Source organism: Neophocaena asiaeorientalis, unplaced genomic scaffold, assembly GCF_003031525.2.
Source record: "Neophocaena asiaeorientalis asiaeorientalis breed wild unplaced genomic scaffold, Neophocaena_asiaeorientalis_V1.1 scaffold78, whole genome shotgun sequence".
NCBI classification, from domain to species: Eukaryota; Metazoa; Chordata; class Mammalia; order Artiodactyla; family Phocoenidae; genus Neophocaena; species Neophocaena asiaeorientalis.
Genome location: NW_020175018.1, coordinates 8081025 through 8107622, shown reverse-complemented (window position 1 = coordinate 8107622; position 26598 = coordinate 8081025). Strand labels below are relative to the sequence as shown.

At 50.4% G+C, this 26598-nt stretch overlaps 1 protein-coding gene across 2 annotated transcripts in view; it reads right to left on the bottom strand.

Annotated features, from left to right (window-relative positions):
• Positions 1 to 477: 477 nt before the first annotated feature.
• MORN5 (MORN repeat containing 5) overlaps positions 478 to 26598 on the bottom strand; it is a 33027-nt gene continuing 6906 nt past the window's right edge. The window contains exons 4-5 of one of the 2 annotated variants that reach the window (XM_024762711.1): positions 23809 to 23940; positions 478 to 679 (exon numbers count right to left, since the gene is read on the bottom strand). In XM_024762711.1, the coding sequence (XP_024618479.1) occupies positions 600 to 679; positions 23809 to 23940 (212 nt within the window). In that variant the 3' untranslated portion in view covers positions 478 to 599. The remainder of the gene's footprint in view (positions 680 to 23808; positions 23941 to 26598) is intronic. The other variant, XM_024762712.1, reaches the window with a different exon arrangement.

Sequence of the window (26598 nt, the reverse complement as noted above, 5' to 3'; positions counted from 1 at the left end):
GCCCTGTGAAATCAAGACTGGTAAGGCAGGCAGCTTGTAGTAAACAAACAAACAAACAAACAAAAAACAGCTGGGCTTCATCTTCAGGAAGACTTGGATTCAAATGCTGTGTGACCTAGGGCAGGTCACTCAGTTTCTCTGAACCTCAGATTTCCCATCTCTAAAAGGTAATGCTAAGCCCTTTCTTACAAGGCTGTTATGTGGAGCTGAGATAACATAACCACACTGCCCGCACGCATGAGTTGCTCATTCAATTACATTTGTCTATCATTATAAGGTGATGGCTCTCAAACTTCCATATGCGTAAGAAATACCTGAGAATGCAAACTGCTAGACCCCAGTCTCAGCGATTCTGATTAGCAGGTACTAGGGTGGGGCCCAGGAAGAGCTCATTCACAATTTTGCCCAGGTGATTGTGATGCAGGTGGAGTGAGGGTCCCACTCCAAGAAATAGTCTAAGGAAAGTACACTTAGGGCCACTGATGGCAGAAAGCATTTATTCCCGAGTCAAAAGTCAGGTTCTAAAACTACAGCCTGCTCCCTGGGCCAGCCAATGCCAGGGGCACAGAAGGAAGCTTGTGACCGAGGGGGCTTAGTGCTCACGGCTTGGGCTTAGGACCCATGGTCTCGTCCCAGCCCTTCCGACACGTCCGGATGATCCACTCGTGCTCGTCATCATCTGCAAGAGAGGAGGAGGGAGAGGCGGTCGTGCCCTGCGCCGGGAGCCCCCAGGCGGGGTCTTGGGGCTGGGGTGCATGTTGGAGGTGGACCTTGCTGACGGAGCCAGGCACAACATGGATGGGCCGCTCTGAGCTGGGCCCGTGCCCAGTGTGACATCCACCAACGTCACCCCCGGGACAGCCGGTCGAGGCCTTCGTTTCTTTTCTGGGTTTTCCATTCTGGACGCTTCAGAGAACCTGTGGTTTCCCAGGGGGCTGACACCCTCTGTTTGCCCAGGTCCTTTCGGTGGGGAGAGGAGAGGAGGATCTGGGGGTCCTGTAGGCCCACATGCACTTATCTCCCTTAACTTAATCCTCATGACCACCCGATGGCAGCAAGCCCACCTTTCTGTGGACGGACTAACAGGCTCAGAGGATGAGTCGCTAGTCCACAGCCACAGTGTTGGTACGTGGGAGAGCCCAGAACTTGAGGCCCGGGGCTGTCTGAGTACAAGGCCTGTGCTGTTTTTAAACCTCAGAGAGAGAGAGTTGAGTGGGACACATCCCTTAGTCCACAGCACACTCTCTGTGCCAGGCCCCTCTGCGGGCTGACTCTATTTTCATTTTTCCCCTTTATCCTCCAGAGCCACACCCAGCCCCTCCCCCTACCACGACAGAGACCCACTCCAATGGCGGGATATATACCCCTAAAAATGCACGTAGCTCTGTAAAATATGTACTGTTGTTTTGTGTGTGAATGGGGTTTCAATTTACATAGATGGCATTGTGCTGTGAATTTCACTGTGCCTCACTTTTTTCACTCAACACTACATTTTCAAGATCTATTCTTGTTGCGGACATCTAGTTCTTTGCTCCTGACTGCTGCCTAATATTCCATGGTGGGCTTCCGTCATGTTGTACTACCCATCCTCCCAGGGGTGGGCACGCAGGTTGCCTCCACCTCCGGTGACCGGGAATGACGCTGGGACAAACGTTCTTGGGTCCATCCCTTCGTGGATATGTGGGAGAATTTCTCTGGGATTATATTCCAGGAGGAGGGTTACGGAGCCGTGCACATACTTCATTCCCCAGGACTCCCAGCGAAGCCCATGTTTTTTTCCCCAGAGCCGCAATGCCTGCCTGCGGTCCTTCCCTCGTTCCTGCCTTCCCTCTTCCTGGGGATAAAGAGCCCCGGCCCAAACCCCTGCCCTCGAGCAGCTGTCCTCAGGGCGCAGCACCAGAGTCTCTTGACTCCTACCCTCACCCCCTGCCTAGCTCAGTGCCTCCCTCCCGAGAGGTGGGAGTATGGAATTACTCGTCCTCCTTGGGTGCCAAATGGCAGAAGCTAGACATAAAAGACACTCCTTGAGAGCTGAAACGCAGAGGGCCTGAGATATCCTACCCTCCGAACCAGAGCCGCCTGCCAGGAGCCCTTTCCTCTCCTGTGACAGCACCACTCCCTGGCCCAGGGAAACAAGGCTTATTGTCAGCCTACTGTGTGCTCTGTAATTTACAAACGTCGATCTGAGTTTTTTGTGAGAGCCCAGTAGGGTACGAAAGATTACCTCCACTTTACAGAGGACGAGCCTTACCTCGTGTCCACGGCCAGCAGAATTTAAGCCAAGGCTCATCAGACCCCAAAGCCTTATGTGCTGGTGAAGCGCACTTTTGCCACACCGAGAGCGGCCTGGTTGATAATTACAGTTCCGAAGTCTCCGGGCTATTCGAATCGGTGCAGCTGCAACCTCTTCAGTGGTAACCCTGAAACCAGACCAACTGGGTTTATTGTGCTGAACCAGTCCTCAGGCCCCTCCCTGATGGTTACAAATTGACAGCAATGGACTTAACAGCCCTCTTCACTACCCCTTTCACTCTCTACCTGGCCGCTCAGTCACCAATTTGAATGACAGATGCCTCCCCTCCCAGCAGCTGCTCCCCAACCCTCCCCTCCACCTCCGCTGTGCCGCGAGGCGGCTCCCCTGTCCCTGCCACGCCAGGGTGAGGCTGCCCAAGCACATTTCATCAATATTTAAAATGGAATTAAACCTGCAGCTTTGATTAATGCCTCCCAGATCCCGGCAGTTGTGATTACTATTTTGCAAATTGCGATTGTTGGAATATGTTAATATGATTGTCTGAGAACATCTTCACCTTCTAGGATAATTTTCCCCCTTTTTCGGCAGGACGAGAGGGGGAGAGGAGGGGAAAAAAAGATGGGGAAAAAAACACCCCGCAAACTCTTTAATCAATTGTAAATTATTACCCTCGGCACAATTGCCGGTGGTTCAGAGGAAGGGGAGGGAGATTTCTGGTTTGGTGCATTTATCCTGAAAAGTTTTGGCCCCCACTGGCCCAGTAATTCCACCCTGGGATGTTATGGGAATAATCTATTTGTCTCGGTACTATTTAGAATCAAGAAAACTGAAATAACCTATGCTTCTAAAAACAAGAGGATGATTACTTTGTTGTATATTCATTCATCTAACAGATAATTTCTAAACACTGACTATGTGCCAGGCATACCGCTAAGTTTGGGGGGCGGGTGGGAGACACCATGTGCCACATGAGAATTTAGCAGCCACTGAAAAAATATGGTTAGGAAGTCTGTATAGCAACATAGGAGGAATGTTTCTGATATTATAATAAGCAAAAAAAAAAAAGATGGAAGGAGGTAAGAAACAAAATTACATAGTATAATCTGTGTAAAAATTGCGCACAGAAGAAAAATTAAAAATAATAAATTGAACGTGAATCATGGTCAGCTCTGAGCAGTGGGGCTAGAGAGGTTCTTCTGTTTTTGGTATTTCCCAAATCTTTCATTAATGTGTATCCACAATAGAAAATAAAAATAATCATCGGCTTTTTTCCTACCCTCTAATTTATTGCCTTGGTAATTTCATGCATTTTAGTAAATAAAGTAAAATGTTTCTAGGTTCCTAGAAACACCAATAGGGTTCTTGAATTTCTAAAAAGTAAAAAAATATTGGTAAAAATGCACAAAAATTGGAGAATAGACAGATCTCCCGCGCAGAAGAATTCCAAACAATTTATGTGGATAGCCCGCCGTCAAGGAGATGGGGCATAACTCCCTGTTCCTTAGATGTGGGCTGCATAGTGATTTCCTCGTAAAAAGGATGGTATAGGAAGGGGGTAAAGAACCAAAAGAAGAGCAACTTTTCAATGAAGAAACCTGACAAACACACCTCATCCAAGTGATCAAGGTCAACATCAGCAGTGATAAGCCGTGTGGATAGTGTATAGCCTTGATATGATGAAAATGGCACTTACCTCTGTGGTCTTCCTCCCCCAAACCCACAACCCCAGTCGAATCATGTGAAAACCATCAGACAAATTCCAATCAAAGGACATTTTACAAAACACTTGACCAGTACTCCTCAAAAGTGTCATCGAAAACAAGGAAAGCCTGAGAAACTCTCACAGCGAAGAGGATCCTAAGGTGAAGAGACAGCTAAATGTAATGTGGTGTCATGGGTGGGACCCTGGAACAGAAGAGACATTAAGGAAAGGTGGAGGAAATCTGAATGAAGTATGGGCTTTGGTTATTTTTATTTAGTTAATAAAAATGTATCGATATTAGTTCATTAATTGTGACAGATGCATGGTACAATATAAGATGTTAATAATAGGGACACTGGATGTGGGGTATAGTGGGAACTCTCTGTACTATCTTTTCAATAATTCTGTATATCTGAAATTGTACTAAAATAAAATGTTTATTTTAAACAAATGCCTGAAAATCCAGTGTGCTCTGTAAAAGGTGAGGTTATCATGTTCTCCAAGAGGAGTGGAAACCTTTTCACATACCCAACCATCCAAAATAAAGTCCTTCACGCCCTTTCCTCTGTCCTGGGCCCTGCACTTCACAATTTATGATTCTACACAAATATGGAGAACAAACTAGTAGTTACCAGTGGGGAGAGGGAAGGGAGGAGGGGGCCATACAGGGGTTGGGGGGGAAAGGGGTTATTATGGGATTATATGAAGTCATATGTATGAAACTTGAAAATTGTAAAAGCACTATAGAACTTAAAGAATCTTTCATTCAATAAAAAAATTTATGAGCCTACACTTACTTGCAGATTTCCTTATATAGTTTTCTCTCCCACTGGGCTGTAAACTTAATGCAGAGACTATGTCTGCCTGTTGACCACTGGACCCAGCGTGCCGTAGGCAACCAACGACTGCTTTGCCAGTTGAAGTCTGGAATAAGTCTGTTGCCTTCTGATTTGTCTTCGATTGCTATCAACAGACATTCCTGACACCTATTTCTTGGCATTCATGTCTCATCTCAAATGTCACTTCTCAGTGATCCCTGATATCCGGTGTTCATTTTATCTCCTTCAGGGCGTATGCCTCTTGCTGCAATTTTCTTGTTTATTTACATGTTGTCTGTCTCCCCATCCACACTACAAGTTCCAGTGAAACCAGGGCCTTGTCTGCTTCTTCACTGTGGCATCATCAGACCAGTGTCTGGCACACAGGGGTGCTTAGCCCACATCTGTTGAATGAGTGAATGAACGATTAAGTCAACAAGCTCAATCCTGTGGCCAGCCCTGTGCCTGGTGCTGGGGGACGGAGGGGACTGAGACCCAGAGGGTTGACCCGGGCACTCTGTGGCTTAATCTGTCTGCTCTTGGGGCACAGAGATTTCTTTATTCTGGTTCTCAAGCTTTGGAAGTGACCTCGCTGCTCCCTGCATCCCCTCCCCTGCTGCCCCCAATGAATCTCACCAATCACTAGGAGAGCTGGGCTTCTTACAGAGAAGAAAAGGAACTTGCAGCAAGAGAGACCCCGAATCTGACCACAGGCCACCCAACTGAGAAGCTTTCCCTGTGAAGGCTCCCCACTCCTTCGCCTGGACCTTAAGAACTTTCCAGCCTGCCTCCCTCCCCAGCTGTGAAATGCAGCTACCCTGACGTAACACAGTCGCCCACAGGCATGTGTTTAGTGCCCCTGTGCCTTTGTACAAGCTGCTCCAGGGAGCGGAGGACACCCTTCCTTTCAGGACCTGGTTCAGGTGCAGGGCCTCTCAGAGCTCAAGAGAGGCCCAGGGCACTTCCCATTTCTGGACCTTAGTGAATATAAAAGTGAAGTAAGACCTAAACATGAGTATAACAACTGCAATATATTTTAAACGTGTACGTTTGACACATTCATTCTTTCAACACAAACAACCCAATGTAACATAGATGAGTTTTTCTAGGATTTCTGTCAAAGAAGTGGAAATACACAGCGCGTTAAAGATGGTGTGGTCAGGGCTGCCTGCATGATCATGGTTTCCTTTCAGGCCTATCACAGCCCCAGCTTCAGGCACCTGATGAATGCGTGTCCCCTGGCCGTCCTCTGCCACCATGGGCCCTGCCTGGATGTCACCTTCCCTGACCCAGGCTGCGGTCATGGTCATGGTCACCCCTACCAGCCAAGGGGAGCCATGATCAATTCACTCTTCAGAGCCCGGCACAGATCCAGCACTTAAAAAGTATTTAATAAGTATATTAAATATACTTATTTAATATGGATGAATGAATAAAGAAATGTAACTTTGGGGACATAAAAGTAATAAGTTTGCTCTGTGGGATTTAGAAAAAGGGGGAAGAATTTCTTCCCCACCCTCAGCCAACGGAGCTGAGAGGGCAAAGCAGACATGCCAAGGGCGGGGCCAAGGCCAAGGGCGGCGCCAAGGCCACCAGCCGCTGTTTCCTTTCCTGTCTCGAGGCCAAGGACCGAGCAGCCCCACCACATGGGGAGGATGGGTTGTCTGGGCTCACACCTGGGCGAGAGCCACACTCCAGAAGCTCAAAGCCCTGGCTGGCCTGGGGCCCCACGGTGAGGGTGGGAGGGGCAGGCCCGCACAGGCCACCAAGCGGGGCCCAGGTCACCGAGAGTGTCATTCGTGCAGCCTGCAGGTCGGTGCAGTGCTGGGGGAAGAAGAGTCCTTAAAGTCGGACGGCACATGCAACACAACGTTGGCTCCCCTGACGGCTGGCAGGGAGGCGGTGTGGCGCAGTTGTTAAGGGCGCGAGCTTTGGAGCTCGGCCACCACTAGCTCACAGACCTTGGGCAGATGGCCTCGCGCCTCTCTGGGTGTCACTTCCTCATCTGCGGAGGTGCCTGCCTGGAAGGTTTCCTGGGAGGATCAACTGAGGTCATTCCCGAAAAGTGCTTAGCGCAGTGCCTGGGGCGCAGGAAATGCCCCAAACCAAAAAAAGCCGGAAGCTGTCTTTGCAAGCTGTCTTCAGGGCCCCTGCGACTGCACAGCATAGGCTGGAGGGAGTTCAGGGTCCTTTGTGAGCCCTGCCTCCATCTTGCTGGGTGATCTTGGACAAGTCACTGCCCCTCTCTGAGCCGGCTCCTTGTCTGTCCAGTGGGTTTAACCAGACCTCCGGCAGAGGGCAGACTGGGGACTGGCGGGGCTGAACGGCCCTAGGTGGGTACCCAGGAAGTGTGAGCTCGGATCATCATTTCGATGGGCCTTTAATTCACAAACTGGGTACCTTCAAGGGGGTGTTCTTAAGGAACTCAGCAGCCCTGGAACTTCCGGTTCCCTGCGGGGGCGGAGGGAGGCGCTGGGGAGGCGGAGGTCTTTACACAAGGATCAAGAGCCGCAGCTCAACTAGTGCTTTTGTTCAGAGCGAGGGGCAGCTTGGGGCAGGCGAGCACAGAGAGGGCAAACGGGCTGATTCAGGTCATCAGGCACCCGCATGCCAGATGTCGCTAGCTCATGGCATGCCTTTGGGCAAGCACACCTGCAGCGCCCACCTGGTGTGCGGGAGCCTCGGGTGCGGACAGGGAAAGGGAGGAGACCAGGTGAGTCAAGGTGTCCAGCCTCGGGAGAGGGGATGAGGGTCACACTGGCCGAGCACCCGGGAAGCACAGGGCTCTGTGGGAAGAGGGGCACGTCCGTCCTCTTCTCAGTGAGTAAAAGGCATTGGCCCCAGTCAGGACGAGGAAACCAAGGCTTGGGGTGCGAACCGTCTCCCCACCTCATTCCACCGGCGGGGAGGGGAAGGGCACAGAGTGCTGGTGTGAAGGTCACACTTGATGAGGCTGTGTGTGCACGGGCACAAGTGGTCGTGTTTCCGTCGAAGTGTGGGAATCTACCCAAGTGTGAGCGTGAATGTGTGCAAGCGTGCATTGGTGTGCCGTGAGTGTGTAAGTGGCTCTGTCTGAGGTGCAGGGTGAAGAGAGAGTGCGCCCATATGGGGACCCTCAGCCTGCGTGTGACACGCAGTGTGTGGCCGGGTGAGTGGCAGGCGGTGTGTGAGCGTCTGAGTCTGTGTGTGTGTGATCAGATGTCAAGGGAGGAGGCGTGCAGCTTGCAGTGACAGCCTGGCGCGCACCCAGAACGCCAGGCCATGCCAGGCTCCAGGGCAGGAGCTCTGCCGTGAGGGCTGCCCTCTCTTCCTGGGGTCAAGGCCAGCGCGCTCTCAGACGGCTCCTGTGTGAACTGTGGCTGGGGTGAGAGGTGCGTGGCAAACCTGGCACCCCAGGCTGTGGGCAGGTGCAGTCCCCAAAGCCCGGCCACACCCTCTGTGCAAATGCAGGGGTGAGAGCGGCAACCAATGCCGGGCCATCCCTGTCCCAACTCCTGCAAAGAGGCATTGAACTTTGCTGGCAGAGGTGTGGCCAGAGGCCAAGGCCACAGCGTCGCCAATATTGACTGACGGGTGGCTGCCCAGGCAGAGCCCACCATCGGGCAGGAAGGGAGGCCCGGGGCTGCTCTTGCTTTCCTTGTAAAGGAGCATCTTCTGGGCTGGGTGGGTGGAGGTCTCCAGGGGGTAGGGGTCGGTGTGGTGAGGCCAGGCTGCTTCACCCATGGGGAACTAGAGGGGCAGGGCCCAGCACCCACAAGCTTGTCAAGGCCTATTCAACTGTAAGAGACATGGGAAAAAAATGACTGACTCTGAAACACAGAAAGGGAAACTCCAACACTGAAATTAATAAATGTTATAATTAATGCATAAAGCCTGAATTAATTATTAAATTTAGAAATCAAAACAATGTTATTACACTTGAAATCAATTCGTAGGCTTGGTTTCCTCATTTGTCAAGAATTCTCCAGTGTGTACATGGCTCTCAAGAAATCACAGCCAATTGTTAAAGTCTTGCAGTCATACCATCTACCAAGCAAAGTCTGAAAAATCCTTTCGAAGTTTTAACAGCAAAAAATTACATTTAATATGGGAGCGTGGCTACATTCTGTTTTAATATGTTGAAACCATTGGGTTGAGACCTTCGAGGTCAGACCTAGGGCTGGATCGGGCTGTGACCGGGGGAGGGTGAGTCTGGGCAACGAACATGGTGAGCTGGGATCAGGTCCATGTGCCGGGCACATGCATGTACTTTCCATGCCCGATCTCATGCAATTCTCATACCACCTTTGTTATGTGCACAGTTGGTGTCTCAGGTGGCATTGCAGATGCTCCAGTTGGTGGGTAAAGGGAAAAGTGCCCACGGTCATAATGACCCTTGGGAATCTCTTAGGAAAGCCCCAGACTGGAGAAGGACGTCTCACTAAGTGTCGTACTATTGGGATTCTGACACTATTGGGACAGAGAGTTATTCCTGCTGTTGAGGTCCAGATGCATAGCTGGCCTGTGTTTATGGGCCCTACTGGTAAAAAAAAAATACACATCCTTAAATACTAGCATCAGCCTGTGTGTGGCAAGGTGCTCACACAACAGGAGGTGCACAGGGACGCAGACCAACTGATTCACATCTCCCACACTCACTCCAGAGCAGGTGTGTGCTAAGTAGGGGAGGGTGCAAAGTCACCAACACCATCTATATTGCTATTCTTCTTGTTTCCCTGATTCCCACTTTTATTTTTCAAGCACTCATAATTGCATTTGTGTTCACTAAAGATGTCTGTGATGCCTCGCCGCTGTACACAGGCAGCGCTGGGAAGACAAGTGCTGAGGCCAAGGTCACTTGGTCGGCCCTTGCTCTGACCCTCTGCTCCCTTCTGCCCCTGCTCTCCAGCTGCGTGTGGACAATGGACTGACAGGGACAGGCCTGGCACTTGGGCCTGTCCTCCAGGTGGCAGATGCTGGGGGCAGAATTAAGGCTGGGACAGTGAGGATGGCCAGGAGGGATGTTAGGATGTTAAGGACCTACAGATCTCAGACTAGAACTCACTTAATCCTCACAGCAATCTTGCAAAGTCAGTGTTATTATTTTTTAAAGATTTTTTAAAAAAATTAATTAATAATTAATTTTTGGCTGGGTTGGGTCTCTGCTGCTACACGTGGGCCTTCCTTAGTCGTGTTGAGTGGGGGCCTCCTGTTGCGGTGGCCTCTCTTGTTGAGGAGCACGGGCTCTAGGCGCGCAGGCTTCAGCAGTCATGGCACACGGACTCTAGAGCGCAGGCTCAGCAGTTGTGGCGCTTGGGCTCAGTTGCTCCGCGGCACGTGGGGTCCTCCCGGACCAGGGCTCAGACCCGTGTCCCCTGCACTGGCAGACGGACTCCCAACCACTGGACCACCAGGGAAGCCCCAAAGTCAGTGTTATTATCCCGTTTCACAGGGGAGGGCTCTGAGGCTCAGAGAGATGGAGTTATATGTCCCAGCTCACTCAGCTAATAAGGGGGTACAGGCTCATACCCAAGTCTATCTCCAGAGCTGCAGCCCTCAGCCACTACAGACTTCCCTGAAAAATCTTTCTGCAACTACCACGTCTTTACTGTCTGAAGGATTGAAGCTAAGCTCCCTAACCTGGCATTCAAGCCTCTCTCCAGCCCACACTGGGTCCCTCTGCTTTGAATGCCCAGCTCAGACACACTCCTACACACCCATCAAAGCCTACTCTGTCCATCACTGCCTAAGGGAGGCCTTCCTTGACTACTCCTCTGTCTCCCAACACAGTAGCGGGTCTCAGGTGCTCCATCTTGAGTACCCAGGCCCCTGCGTCTCTGTGCCTCTGCTCATGTTTTCCCTCCCTTTCCAGGCAGCAAAATCCACCTCTCAAACTTTAAAGCCTAGCCAAACACCACCTTTTCCAGAACATCAACTTGACTTGGGACACACTTACCGTTTTCTCTGTGCTCCCCCAGCACACTGTGCTTCTGGCTCCTGGCACCAGCAAAGCAGGGCACTCCCGGTTTTTTGGAGAAAGAATCTCATATCTGGGACTTCCCTGGTGGAGCAGTGGTTAAGAATCCGCCTGCCAATGCAGGGGACACAGGTTCGATCCCTGGTCTGGGAAGATCCCACGTGCCACAGAGCAACTAAGCCCATGTGCCACAACTACTGAGCCTGTCCTCTGGAGCCCACGAGCCACGACTACTGAGCCCACGTGCCTAGAGCCCATGCTCCGCAACAAGAGAAGCCACCGCAATGAGAAGCCCGCGCACTGCAATGAAGAGTAGCCCCTGCTCACTGGAACTAGAGAAAGCCCGTGTGCAGCAACGAAGACCCAACCCAGTCACAAATAAATAAAATAAATTTATTTAAAAAAAAAAGAATCTCAAATCTGATATTCCACATTAAACATTAATATAAACATCATGGAGAATATAGACTTATGTTGGATTTCCTTCCATGTACTTTTTTTTTACGGTTTCTGTTATGTTACTTTCCGACCTATATTTTGAGGGGCAGGAGGTTCTCTGCAGCCTTTTGAACACTTAGGCTCTAGGCTTCCGTCCAGAGAGTGCCCATCCCGGGTCCTGTGACTGTTTATGCATCTCTCCCCACCCCCGACCTGCACTGGTTTGGGGAGGTGGCAGGCACTGAGGTGGCCCCCAGGTGAGACCCTGGTATCCGCAGGGGATCAGTGAGGGCCCGCGTCTGGGGGGATCCTAGAGGGTCTGAGGCTCCAGATGAATAAGAAATGCTGAGGATGATGGGAACACATCCAGAACAGTGCCAAAGGCGGGCTAGAGAGATCAGGGGACTGCAGGCCTCCAGCCCAGTTTTGAAATTGGCATTAAGAGCAGGTGGGAGGAGGCCAGAGGGCAGCTTGCCAAGGTCACTCTGGCTCCTCCCTTTGGGGCATGGAGTTATGGAGGCCCCTGCATCTCAACCAGCACTAGTCCCCGGGATATAAAATAATCCCAGCTGTTATCTCTGACAGGCCTTAAGCTCCTTGTGGGCTGGGCACTGCTCTTGCCGCATCCCCTGCATCATCTCAGTAACACTCACCACGATCCTGGAAGGAAGGTCGTAGTTCTACCCCCACTTGTCAGATGAGGAAACTGAAGCTCAGAGAAGTTAAGAGACTAGCTTGAGATCACACAGCCGGCCAATGGCAGAGCCAGGGTCTGAGGGCAGATCTGGCAGCCCCTGGGGCCGGCCTGTAACCCTGCCTGCGTCTCCTAGACCTGAGGTTGAGCAGGGCTCTCAGCCAACTGCCCTGGGTTCCAGCGTGTGGGCTGAGGAAGCGAGATGAGGCTCCTGCCCCCTGGGCTCTGGCCTCACATCCACTTCTATTAAAGGAGACGAAACAAACCACGGCGGTGCTGGCTCGGGTGGACTCCAGCCACGGAAGGGGAAGCTGTATCCTTTGGATGCTTCCAGGAGGCTGCTGTGGGGGGTGGGGGATGTATTGCTGTCAGAGTCCTGTGGGCACGATGGCTGGAAGGGGAATTTCCAGGGCCTTTGGAATTGGAACTGGGAAAAAGAGTCAGGCAGGCGGCGGTTCCCGCAGGTCAGGGAGGGGCACAAGGCAGGGCAGGCTGTCATTCCTAGAGCAAAAGGGCCTTGACAGGCCAATCCCACCCTCTGTAGGGGAGGGGGGGTGGGCTTCTAGGGTATGTCTCTGGGGAGAAGAAGGTCCACAGCTTTGCCAGACTCTCAGAGAAGTTCATATCAGTTCACAGTGTGGCCTCTGGTGTCAGAGATGCCTGGGTTCAAGTCCCGATTCCTCCCTTTAGTAACTGCTCCTGTCAGTAAGTTACTTACTCTCTGAGGCTCAGTTTCCCCATCTGCTAAATAGGGATAATGATGCATTCCTCAAAGGGCTGGGACGTGGTAAGTCCCTGGCACGGTAAAGGCATTTGATACTGATTCCCTTCATACCCCTTTTGCTTAAAGCAGATGCCGGGATCTGTGGTCCGTGTGGGCATTTTCTTTGGCAGTTACAAGTGTGATATTATCCCTCCACAAAGCCTTCATTATGGATGGTGCTGCTGCGTGCCAGCCTCCAGGTGATTATAACATTTGGGTAAATTGCCTTTTGTCTTGAGGAGAGATGACAGCGGGAGGGGGCGGGGCAGGAGACTCGCTCGGCCATTTTGCAGAAACCACGGGGGAAGCAGGGTAGGGGGCAGCCTGGGTTTGCCGAAGGAGCCCTGGCTGGCGGTGGGAAGGTGGGTCCGGCCCCGGCCCTAACACAGACAGGCTGTGTGGGGTCCAGCACATCATCCTCCCTCTCTGGGTCTCAGCTTTCTCACCTGTCAGGTGGAGGCAGAGGCTTCAAGATGAGAAGAGTCTTGGTTTGTTGGTGGCATTGAAAGACTCGTGTTCCTTGGCCAGTTTTTGAGCAATAAAGTGGGCAGAGAACTATCTAGGGAAAAAGAACCACTATTGCCATCTTACACTCCTTGGATATTTTTATGTCTCTGGGCCACAAGGAAGGCCCTTGGTTCTTCCTTTCTTTCACTAATAAACTCCAGCTTCTCTTTCAGAACCAGCTCAAATGTCATCTTTACCTCTGAGTCAGCTAGACCTGGATTCAAATTCCAGCCCTGCCACCTGTCACCCGGGTAACTTTGGGCAAAGCATTTCACCCCACCTCAGTTTCATCATCTGTAAAATGGAAATAATAAAGACAACTATTTCCTAGATAAAAGAAAATAAATTATGTAAAATGGTCAAACCAGTGCCTGGAACATAGAAAGCGCTCAGTAAATGGTGGTTATTATTATTACCCTGCTTTTTCACCTGAAATAAACTATGGCTACCTTTGTATATCAATAGGTCCATTCCTTCACTGCCATTTTAATGGCTGCATTGTATTTTATTGTAAGCCTATATCATATATTATCTTTCACTTGGCCTCACCCCGCAGCTTGCAGGACCTTAGTTCCCCGACCAGGGATCGAACCCGGGCCCACGGCAGTGAAAGCACTGAGTCCTAACCACTGGACCGCCAGGGAGTTCCCGAGGCTATATCATATATTATTTAATGAGTTCCCTCCTGCTGGACATTTGGGATGCTTCTAGTTTTCAACTGTTTAAATAATACCAGAAAAACTTTAGAAGGCCAAGTGGCCTTTCACTTCTAGCTGTTCACTATGCAGCTTTGTAAAGTTGGGTGGGGAGCAGATAAACACCAATGTCTGGGAGCTCCACGCCCAGGCCTCTGTGGACAGACAGTCTTGGAGTTGGCGGGGCAAAGCGGAAAGAGGCAAATCTCTGGAGGCAGATGAGCCCAAGTGTGAATCCCAGTTCCTGCCAAATTTTCTGGGGAAATTCTTTAACTTCACCGAGCCTCAGTTTCCTCATTTGTCAAACAGGGATCATGCGAATACACCCCTCCCCTGTAGTTGAGTGCCTGGTGCGGGGTCAAGGCTCAGTCAGTGCCACCTGTCACCCCACCCCCCTATCGTCTTCATCCTCTCCTGGTGGAGCCAGCTGTCACCTCCAAATCACCCAGGCCAGGTCACTCTTTGGACCCCGATTCACACCCCTGCTTCTTCCCATCGTCCATTTACCCGAGCATACATTCAAACGAGGCTCGCGATCTTGATTTTAAATTCTGTCTGAAACCTACAGGTTCAAACGCAAAGGGGCCCTCTCTGCAAATAATCACTGGTATGCGATATTTTTAAGAAGCCCAAGCCATTGTTTCTGATTGAAGGAAAGTTGGTGCTATTTTGAAGAGGAGCACGATTAAGCGGTGGCGTTCTCTCTCTAACCGTTGGGAATTATATGCTGTTTGAAAGATTTGTGAGCTCTAGGACATTTGCCAGATGTGCTTGATTCGACATTTCAGACAACAAAGGGGATAATGTTGGCGGGAATCTTGACAGCATTTCTGATGATCAGGATATTCTTTGAGGATGGTACTGAGACCTTTCGGGGAGGAATTTCAGCTTTTACATAAACTAATTTGGGATGTTCACTCTCTGTCTCCCACAAAGCAAATTTAGTTCATTGTTAGTTGTATATGTTAAAATGGTTACGAGCGTTTTTTCCTTTGAATATTAATAATGTGCCTTTCATCTGAGACACGCGCATGGGGTGTCATTAATTGCGGGGAGGGAGGAAGGCTTAGTGGTGCAGTTATTTTGCAAATGATTCCTGATAGTAACGTTGAGGCAAGCAACAGCTACTCCAAGAGATGTATACACTGCCAGCACGGCTCAGGCGCATCCCTCCTGAGAGGAATGAAAGGGGAGAGTAGGAGGGCTAAGGGTTAGAGTTAATCTCCCAGTTTCCCACTATGTTAAAGGTAACTATCCCAAATGTCTTGCAATGCTTCCCTACTGGCCCACAGTCTGTAAAGGACCCTTTATAAAAAAGGTAGCATCTCACTTGGGGACTGTGGTGTTCCTGTCTCAAGACTCTCAAATGGACATTTTCATCCATTTAGAGCATCACTGAGCTCCCCCGCTGGTACCAGGAACTGTGCTTGGTGCAGGAGCACCTGTGAGTGAGACACAGCCCTGTTTGGGAGCGGAGATGCCGAGTAAAGAATAAGCTAGGACAGGGACTTCCCTGGTGGTGCAGTGGTTAAGAATCTGCCTGCTGATGCAGGGGACACGGGTTTCATCCCCGGTCCGGGAAGATCCCACATGCCTCGGAGCAACTACGCCCGTGCGCCACAGCTCCTGAGCCTGAGCTCTAGAGCTTGGGAGCCACAAGTACTGAGCCCGTGTGCCACAACTACTGAGCCTGTGTGCCACAACTACTGAGCCTGCACTCTAGAGCCCACGAGCCACAACTACTGAGCCCATGTGCCACAGCTACTGAAGCCTGCGCACCTAGAGCCCGTGCTCTGCAACAACAGGAGCCACCGCGATGAGAAGCCCGCGCACTGCAACGCAGAGTCGTAGCCAAAAACAAATAAATTAATTAAAAAATATATTAAAAAAGAAAGAATAAGCTAGGACACAAAGCTGGCAAGAAGGAGGAAAAGAAGAGGGTTTGGACAGAGTTGGGTTCCACTCGACTCTCTTGCCAGCTGTGTGACTGGGAGCAAGTTATTAACCTATTTGAGACCAGATCTTCTCATTGCAAACTCTGGCTCCTGAAAATTCCCCACTTGGGATGCTGGGAAGAGCAGAGATCAGCAGGTAAGGCACTTAGCGAGGGCCTGGTAAGGAGCCTCCCCAGCTTCGTGACCCTGAGCTGTGGATGGGCAGGTGAAGCTGCATGCCATTCTTCCGGGCTTGCAGGTGAACCATGGCCTTCTGTTGTGTGCTGAGCATGGAAAGATGAGGACTGTGATGGGGGGGAGAGAGGGGGAAGGGCATTCTCAGCGGGGGAAACATACGATGTGAGAATAGAGCCATGTTGATCAATGGAGGGCAGCTAGTCTGCTTGGGCTGGACCATGGGGTGGGAAGAGACAGGGGGGTGAAAGGTAGACTGGCACTCTGAACCCCGTAATCAAGAGTCTCCACACCCCGGAGTTTCAGCAGGATTTCATTTCCCCGGCAAAACCCTGAGGAGGCAGAGAGACCTAGCACGTCCAATCACGTGTCCCCTCAGAGCCTTCTCCTCTCTCAAACACCTAGAGAAATCTTAACAAACCCCAGGGCTTACTCTCCTCTCTCTCCCCCAGCCTGAGTCAGTAATCAGTACAGTGATAACAGCCTCAGCTACCGATCACCGGACACGTGCCTTGAGCTGGGTGCTGTGCCATGTACTTTGCTTACTTAACTCCATCTTTTCTAACCACAATTCCTCCAGATTAAGGACTACCATAATGCTCATTTTACAGATGAGGAGACAAGAAGTAAGCTACCCATGGCCACCTAGCTGGCCAGTGGTGGATCGGGGACCAGAGGACAGCCGGATGGATGTCCTGGGCATTTCTCCACCACACCAGAGGGAGGGAGCTCCTAACTCAGTCTCTGTTTTGTTTTGTGTCTGCTGTATTAATTGCAATATTGCCCACACTGAGTTGCTGTCTTTTATGGTTTTATGGTCCCAACAGAGGCAGCATCAGAGTGGAGTGGAAAGATCACAGGACTTGCAGGAAGATGGGAGTGGGTTAGAATTCCAGCTTCACCATCACCAGTCTGTCATTCATCACTCCCTGACCTGGATTCCTAATCTCAGGACACACCCATTCCCAGCTCACAGGATGCATGTAGAGTTCCCAGGAGATGCAGGGGTCATAAGCTCAAAGGCTTTAAGGGGGGTACCTTAAAGAAATGACAGACGCTGGGAATTCCCTGGCTGTCCAGTGGTTAGGACTCGATGCTTTCACTGCGTGGGCCGGGGTTCAATCTCTGGTTGGGGAACTAAGATCCTGCAAGGTGCGGCATGGCGTGATCCCCCCCACCCCGGGACAAACAATGACAGGTGCTAATGGGGGTCAGACAGCAGGGAGTGGTGGGAACCTGGGCAGTGCTTGCCCCCTGTTGGTGCCCAAACCCATGCCATTTCAAACATGCGGCCAGCCAAACAAAAACTCTGGCTTGAGAGCCACTGGTTTGAGATCTCTAATGCTTAAGCTTTACAAACTTGGAGGTGCAGAGAAATATAATGGCTTATATTTATTATTGAAAATAAGTTGTCTATTATGTGCCAGGGACTGAATTTTATATAATTTGTTGAAGAATCTGAGGGAGGTCCTCTGCCCGCCTGCCTGCTTTTCTTTCACAAACGTTGAATCACCTCCAACCTGTGGGACCCGTGTGAGGTGCAGAACACCCAGGGCTGAATCAGACACAGACACACGGTCCCCGCCCTCAAGAAGCTCTTAGTCTAGTGGGGAAGACAGGCAAATAGAGATTCTTCTACTGTCATGGGCTAAGTGCTGTGAGGCTTGTGGGAGCACAGAGGAGGGACATCTCACACAGACGGGATGGAGGGAGGCCGGGGGGCGGGGAGGGAGGGGTTGGTCAGGGAAGGCTGCCTAGAACAATGGTCCTGACCCTTAAGAAGGTTGTGAAATCAATTTAGTGCATAGCAACCATCATTTTAAAAAACGGAATAGAAAATATGGACTTCTCTGGGTGTCCACTGGTTGAGACTCCGCGGTTCCAATGCAGGGGGTGCGGGTTCGATCCCTGGTTAGGGAACTAAGATCCCACATGCTGCACCGTAAGGCAGAAAAAAAACCAAAACAAAAAACCATAAACTGGATAGAAACTATCATAGCACATCTCATGTAAGAATACATGCGTGAGTGTGAGTCTGTGTGTGTTCTGGGTCATGATGTCCATCATTCCTGATACGAGCCAAGGTCCAACGGTTTGAGAGCCACAGTTTGAGAGAATTCTTGCCTGCCCTGCTCCCCAAAGCCTAGCGTACTGCAGGCACTCAAAGGCTTCTGGATGAGCAGACAGATGGATTTCAACTCTTGCGGTGATCCGGCAGTATGTACTGTCCTTTCCAGTTAAGAAAGGCACACTTGGAAACCCAAGTCTAGCAAACCTGGATCTGTCAAGCGTGCTCACAGCCTAGCAATTTGTAGCTTAGCCGTCCAGGGCTTTCTCTCTGCCCAGGGGGAAAAGAAGCCAGCCCAAGGTGGGTGAGGGGCCGAGGCAGTTCTGAGCGAAAGGCGACCCTTCTGCTGGTGCCCCAGCCTGTGACCTCCTATAAAGCAGCATTCCCGGCTCTGACCCACCCAGGTGGCACGTGCCTCATAATTGCAGTGGCTTAGGCCACTGTGTTTACTCTGGGATGGCCTCAGTCACCCGCCTCGGGCCCACGCGGCCAGCCGTCCTGAGCCTCCAGGACGCCGACAGGAAGCACCGTTTACGGGGCAGATTGGGATGCAGGGGAGAAAGAGCCCCAGGGGAAAACAGAAGATGGACAGAAGGCCACATCAGTCCCCGCAGGGTGAGATGAGTCAAGGGTAATGACGAGGTGGCTACTAACAGAGACCCCTTTTTAGTGGTTTTCAGGACACTCCGAACTTGATCTGTCCTATAGTATCAGGACCAAAATAGCCTTCCTCCTCCATCATAGACTCTTAAGGTTAGAAGTGGCCTAGAAATCATCCAGTTCAACCATCTCATTTTGCAGATGAAGAGAAAGGGGCCCAGAGAGGGAAGGCACTGGCCCAGGGTCAGCCAGCAGGCAGCCTGGAACCTGGGGCCCATGGCCCTTCAGATGACCCTCTCTTGCCATCTTGCTGGAAGGATCTCCCATGTCCTATCCTTTGGCCCCTTTTCTAATGTAACAAGAGAAACCTTTCTAATGGACAAATCAGTTACTATTCCACTTGCCTAAAACCCTCCCTTACTCCCCCATGGCCCTCAGGTGAAAAGACACCTGTGATCTTTCCTCCGGCCCTCTTGGGCCTCCTCTCCTGCTTTTTCCCCTGACGTATTGGTGTCTCACGCTCCTGAGCGACCTGTAGCCTCTTAGGTGTGCAGTGCTCTCCCCCATCTCTAATCCTTTGCACATCCTGTTCCCTCTGCCTTTAACACTCTTCCCAACCCTGATGCACTTGCCTGCTCTGATTTAGGTTTCACATTAGATCTTGCTTTTCCCAGGAAACCTCCCTGGCCTGCTGGCCTCCAGGCTTTGGGATCCGCACCAGGTTCTCTTGCAGCAACTCTGAACTGTCACGATCCATTTCACTGTCACTTTCTCTTGCCGCCTGAGAGCCTCTAGGATGCCGCTGTCACCTTCATGCCTAACACAGAGCCCGACCCATAGCTACTGGTCAATAAATATTTGTCACCCAAACAATGATCAGTGTCTGCCCTTCTAAGAATGGCCTTCCCTTCCCCGACGCAGTTTTTTAAAAGACTTAATTTTTTAGAGCAGTTTTAGGTTCACAATAAAATTGAGAGGCAGGTACAGAGGTTACCCATATATTCCCTGCCCCACACATGCACGGTCTCCCCCATTACGAACATCTCCCACCAGATGGTACATTTGTTGCCACTAATGAACCTACATGGACACGTCACAATCACCCAAAGTCCTTAGTTGACATTAGGGTTCATTCTTCGTGTTGTATATTCTGTGGGTTTGGACAGACCCATCACCATAGTATCATCCATAGTATTTTCACTGCCCTAAAATCCTCTGTGCATCCCCATGATACATTTTAAAGTTTATCATCAAGCATGGCTTTTGCCCACAGGATTCTGGGAACCACAATTTCTGATTCCCCAGTCACACCATGCGTATTCGTGCCTCTGTGTCTTTGCCCATGCTGTTCCCTGTGCCTGGAATGCCCTTACCCAACGATCCTGTTTACGAATCCCCTACTCATCCTTTAAGACCCATCACTTGGGGAATTCCCTGGTGGTCCAGTGGTTAGGACTCTGCACTTCCACTGCAGGGGGCACAGGTTTGATCCCTAGTCGGGGAACTAAGATCCCACATGCCATGTGGCGCAGCCAAAAAAAAGACCTATATCATTTCTGGGACCTTTTTCCTGACTGACACCCTCCACCCCGGACAGGTGATCAATTCCCCCTCCCCATCCCCCCCCACCATCCTCGAGGGCTTCCCCCCACCAGGGCCCACATCACATGATATTGTGATTATATTTTTCTGTATCTGTCTTCTCCACTAGTCTGTGAACCTGCACAGGACCAGCATGTCCTCTCAGTGAGGCAAGATTTGAATACAATTCAAATCTAGAAAACTGAAAATGCATCAGTTGTATTGTACAACAACTGAAGAAAGATTATGCTAACCCAGAATTCCCCAGAACAGTAGTGCCGTAAAAATTCTCCCTGCTGCCCCATCTCCCAACTAATTTTATGGTCAAATCATTTTAGGAAATGATGGAAATATATCTCTCTGGTAGAGATTCACAGTACACACTCACTCCTTAATTTATCTTTTTCATATACAGTTAATGAGCGCCTAATATGTGCCTGGGTCTGTGCTTGGTGCTGGAGCTACAGCAGTGTGCCTGTTTTTAAGAAAAAATTTTGCTTCCTTTCTCCTGTAACTTTGAACTTTACTGGTTCAGAGGCCTTAGTTCTCGAGGAGAAATGGTCCCACCAAGTGATACAACAATGGTTCAGCTGAACTGGAAGTGGAAGCAGCCACCTAGCCATTTTCGCACCTTATGCCACTGAAACAACAGGCAAAGTAGGGGAATTCATTTCTGGCTGGAGTGAGGGATCTCGATTGCCAGGTGGAAACTGGGTTGCTGTTACTGGGGAAAGGAGACACTGTATGGAACCCAAGGGGGTTCTCTAGGGCACTTCTTAGTACTTCCACTGCCAATAGTAAAAATGAATGCAAAACTAAACCAACCAACGAAACAACCAAAAAAGGCAGGACCAGTAAGGATTCAGACCCCTCAAGAATGAAGGTGTGGGTCACCCTACCTGTTAAAAAACCAGACCAACTGAAATGTGGGCAGAAAGCAAATGGAACATGGAATTTATAATAGAAAAAGGAATTTGTAAGTATTAACTACAGCCTCATGACCAGTTATAGGAAGAGGACTGTATCGACGATACAGCTTTTCTTCCTTGCTTGTATGTTTATGTATAACGGTATCTATATCATTTATCTATTTACATATTTGCTTTTATTAACTAATTTTTTTTCTCTCCTTTCCTCTTTTCCCCTTAATATTTTATAGGAAGATTCTTGGCAGTGGCGTGTAGGTTGTAGATTAGGCAGGACTGTCAAGGGATAACATCACTCAAAGATGAATGCAACGTCCACTGGGTTTAAGGTCTCCCCTCTCCGAGGAGGTGGTGAGAGCATCTTCGTATTAGTAGGAAGGATAGTTGCAACTTGTAATACAAAAGAGCATAAATGCGTTATCTTTGCAGCAGAGAAGAGTGTGTTTGGACGCTGAGCAACAGAAAGCAGTTGATGGGGCCAGTTATGAAGCTACTGACTCTCAACTCCAGAGCTACCTTTCTGCACTCTACTTGGCGATGCTGGGACTGGGACCGCGTGGAGGACACTTCTCCTTTGCCAGCTGGCCCCCAGTCAGGTGCTTCAAGGCAGACAGAGGGGGAGGGGACACGCTCCTTCCTGTTTTGCTTGCTGTTCTGGTCGGTGTCTCAGCAGCGGCCTTTCACTTCCAGTTTCCAGCTTTCCCCACACTCCTAGCATCAGCGTCACTGTGCTCTCTCTCCAGAGGCCCTCCTGGGCAGTGCCCCCTCCTCACAAGTCTGGGATGCAGCTCCTGGTTGTGGGGGGGCCTCTATCAATCTACATTCTAATAACCCAATCTCTTGCTTCCCCCCTGCCCCAGTTTTGAGGTGGTAGCTGCTTCCTGCAGTTACTTTCTCTGTCACCTCAATGTCTTCCTTTTGATTTTTCAGCTCTCCAATACTTACTTAACCAATTTCCTGATATTAAATTCTTTGTTTTTCTGACTGGACACTGGACAGGTACAAGTGGAGACAAGACAGACAGAGTCCCTGCTCTCAGGGACCTTACCATTTAGTGGGAGAGGCAGACAGTAAGCAATTACAGTTGAAATAAGTGCCGGGAAGGAAAACTACAAAGTATACCAGCATCTAAAAGGTCCTGAGAAGCCCTTCAGGAAGTAAAACTGTTTAGTAGGACTTAACTCAGTATCTCCTTAGTTGATTTGATCAAGAAACTTCATGGGAGCCTATTTATATCCAGCAGAATTAGTGTTCTATATAGTACACTCTGTTAATGGAGGATGAGAAGTCAGAGAAAAGTGCCAGGGACTTGGAATACAAGCATTTGCCATGTTCCCCCAGCAGCACCCAGTGGGCGAGGGGTATCTCAGCTCCAGGATTCAGCCACGACGTCAGCTGACGATTCCCTTTGCGCTTATTCCAGCACCACAAGGCAACTTTCTGATCATCATGGAATTACTGAGTAAATTTCCCTACAGGGAGTGGAGACCCTCAGCAGCCAACCCAGGCCTTCTGGTCTACCTGGCAGTTTCTCTCTCATTACACAGTAGGGTTTCTTGACCTGGGTCTTTAGGGGAACCATCAACCCCTTAAGACTATATGCAAAATGCATATGTGTGTGTGTGTGTGTGTGTGTGTGTGTGTGTGTGTGTGTGTGTACACATATATATTTGTGTGTGTGCATATGTGGGCATTTTCCTACGAAGAGGGTCCATAGTTTTGGTTACTCCTAGTGGGACTATGACTCTAGAAAAGAGAAGGGTTAGGAATCACGGTGTTAAAGGAAAATGTTCTTGTTCTTATTTGTACATTGACCTCTTGCAAGTTTGTTCACTGTCAGTCAGTCCTTCTTAGTCTGATCAGCTTGTGTTCACTCACCAAACTGAGGTTCTGGATCCTCCAAGGTACTCCCCAGGCTGAGGGGCCAGCAGTCATCCTGGACCACATGGCATCACTCACTTTCCAGGCCTTTACCTGTGCTGGTTCCTCTGGCTGAAAAACCTGTCCCCACACCTCAGGGTCAACTCCGCATCATTTTTGGGGTCTCAGGTTAGCTATTTCCTTCTTGAATCCTTCTCGGAATTTCCAGTTCTGGATTAGATAGCACTTCTTTGTGCTCCCACAGCATCACTCCCACCTCTCTGGGACCCCATTCCCATCTCCACTACCCACCACCACCATTTAGGGCCATGTTTTTCCCTTTCATTTTGCTTATTCCATGATGCAATTAACTGTTCATAGTACTTGTCTGCTATTTGCCAAACATAAGCTCCACGAGGGAGGGGTTTGTGGCTAGCTTTGGTGCCCAGACCAAGCAGAGCGTCTAGCATACAGCAGGCACTTACTAGCTGCAGGGAAGCATGCAAAGATAAGTACTCGAATCCTTTCTGTGCTACACTTACGTGCTGTCACAGTTAGACCATTAATGCCCTCTGCCCTACTCTGTGACTACGTATAGACTCGTCAGCCATGAGAATTCCAAAGAGTGAAACATTCAGACAATCAATTTTTGTCAGTTTTCGGACAATCAATGATTGGCAAAAGCTTCTTTCTCGCTAAATGCATGCATGTGTGCACACACCTACATGCGCTTGGACGAGACTGGGCATGTTCAGGGTGGTATGGCCATAGACCAAACCTACGTGTGATGAGAGAAGAGAGAACACGTGCCACATACCTGCATTTCTCAGAAAGTGATTCTTATAGTCCTTGACGATCCTCGTGGTCGGGTTATAGAAGCCGTCTCCGCAGTCGTAACAGCCTGGAGGGATTTTTCTAGGCGGGTCCACGTTGGTGAGTTGAGAGATACCTTGAAAGGATATCATGGATCATTAACTGAGCACCAAGGCCAAACCCAGTCCCAACCTAAAGTCCACTTTTGGCTGGTTGCTCATGTGACAATCCGGCCCCATTTCTAGACCACACACTCCCTATCAGGGTACACAGCAAAAGCACCACAAACAGGGCCCCAGAGGAACTTCCTGAAAATGGCTCCATGAGTAGGTTCTGGGAAACTAAGTTGCTTGCATTCCTTGGCTCGTGGCCATGCATCCCTCTGACCTTCACTTCCATCATCACATCTCCTCTCCCTCTGCTTTTATCATCACCTCGTCTTCTCTCACTCTGACCCTCTTGCCTCCCTCTTATAAGGACTCCTGTGATTACACTGGGCCCACCTAGATAATCCAGGATAATTTCCCCACTTCAAGGTCCTTGACTTAATCACATCTGCAAAGTCCCTTTTGCCATGTAAAGTTAACACATTCATAGGTTCAATGATTAGACGTGGACAGCCCCCTATCTTCTTCCCTTGACCCCATCCTCTATTTCTAGGCACACCATGAAAAGGGCACAGGTTCTGGAATCAGAGAGACCCTGAGGATGTGTCAGAGTCGGCCACATAGCTAGAAAGGCATGTCTGGGAGAGGAATGGCATTCAAGGTGTGAGCAAAGGCCACAAGATATGAGCCTTCATGCCTTGCTCAGGAAGCCTTGTGGAACAGGGTGTGTGTAAGGAAAACAGCAGGAAAGAAACGGGTCACGTGGGCAAGGATCAGGTGATGAAGAACCCTGACCCAAACTACCAAAATAGCTGCCAGGCATTGTGCTAAGTGCTTGACTCCTACTATTTCGCTTACTCCTCATAGCAACCCTGTGGTCCCATTCTACAGAAAACTGAGGCTCAGAGAGGTCAAATAACTTGCCCAAGGTTAGATACTGAGCTCTGTAGCCTATACGTTAAGCTGCTGATATCAGGGGAGGAGAGGGCCTGGGCACCGCCTCCCAGAACCGGGGACATTGGAACCACCAGGAGTCGGTGTACCTTTAAGGTCATAACCCCTGTGTGTTGTCTCTCTTGGACGCTGAGGCCTGAGGAAAGGAGATAAGGTTGGAATAAGTAACTTCTTGGTTTCCTTCTACTAGTGGGTCTGTAATTCCCTGTCCTCTGGACTGAGGGCTGGATGCCTGCCGAGTGCAGCACACGCTCACAGCTCAGGGTCCCGCACACAGCGGTGCTCTGAGGTTGGCTGACGATGATAAGCAGGTACACTATTGGCTGATGGTTACTGAGGGCACACTCCACGCCAAGCGCTTTACAGCCAGTTCTCTCCCTGAAGCCTCCTGCCAAAGCCCATCTCATGGATGCCCTCCCCCCGGCCCTAACAATGCCTGCTGCCGAGGCTGAGAGGGGGCTTTTGGAGAGGTGAGCAGAGTGCCGAGGGACTTGGGAAGGAAGTGCGTACTTAGGATAAAGCCGCTGAGCCAGGAGCCGCTGGAGGAGAAGGCGTGGCCGCAGGAAGGCTGTGCGCTGCCTCACGCAGCTGTGTGAGAGCTGAGGGCCTGAGGCCGGGAGCTCTTTGCCTACAGGCCTCAGCTGGGGCGAAGAGCTCATGACAAAGTCATCGCTAAGCCAGGGGGAGCCATTCACAAGGTTCTCCAGTGGCATCCAGACTGGCAGCTATTTGAAGGCAGAGACTGTGTCCTCGAAGCTCTCGGTCCCCCAGGGCCCAGCCAATGTCTGCCACAGAGCAGGTGCTCAGGGAACGTCTGTGAACAGCATTGCTGTAACTACCCAGAGTGCACCCATCACCTCCTACTGTGACGTCAACATCATTGTCCCTGTTTGATAATAACTCTTTATCGAGCACCTCCTACGTGCCAGGCAATGTGCTAAGCACTGGGGACACACATAGCCTTTGCTCTCAAGGAGCTCACAGTCAGCTCCTCATGAGAGACACTCATGACAGAGCTGGGGGAGTGGATCGTGGCTGCTCTGTGATTTCTCATGGGGAGCACTTGCCTAGTCTGGGAATTCAGGGAAGGGTCCCAGGAAAGGGGCATTAAGCTAAGACCTGAAGGGTGGGAAGGAGTTATTTGGGTGAAGTGAGAGGGTTAGAGCATTCCAGGCAGAGGGAAAGGCAAGAGCATGGTCTCTTGGAAGAGCAGAGAGAACATCCGAGAAGGGTAGGGAGCGAGGGATGAGGCTGGGGACCTCGCAAGAGCCAGAGCGCGCTGGTCATTCTAAGAGTGTGGAACCTTATCTTCAGGGTAGTGGGGCGGCACTGGAGGGCTGGTGGCAATCAGATTCACGGTTTTCAAAGATGAACGTGACCACAGAGTGGAGAATGGCCCAGAGGGGGTCAAGCGTGGATCTTAGGAGATCAGGTAAAGAAGGGTGGAGGATGGAGGTCTGGAATAGGGCAGCGGCAGAGAGGATGAAGAAATTCAACTTGGCACATGGCGGTGCTTGTTAAATATTTGTTTAATGAACAAATGGATATACTTTAGAGGCAGAATCCGTAGGACTAGGTGATGGATTGCACACGGGGGTAGGAGGAGGCAGGATTAGGCTTATCTCGGCTGTGGGTGGGGGCGAGTGACAGTCTCTGGGGGAGCAATCCTTGGGGGAGAGGGGGCTGGTGAGGAAGGTAATGAACTCAGTGCAAATTGAGGGACAACCAAACGT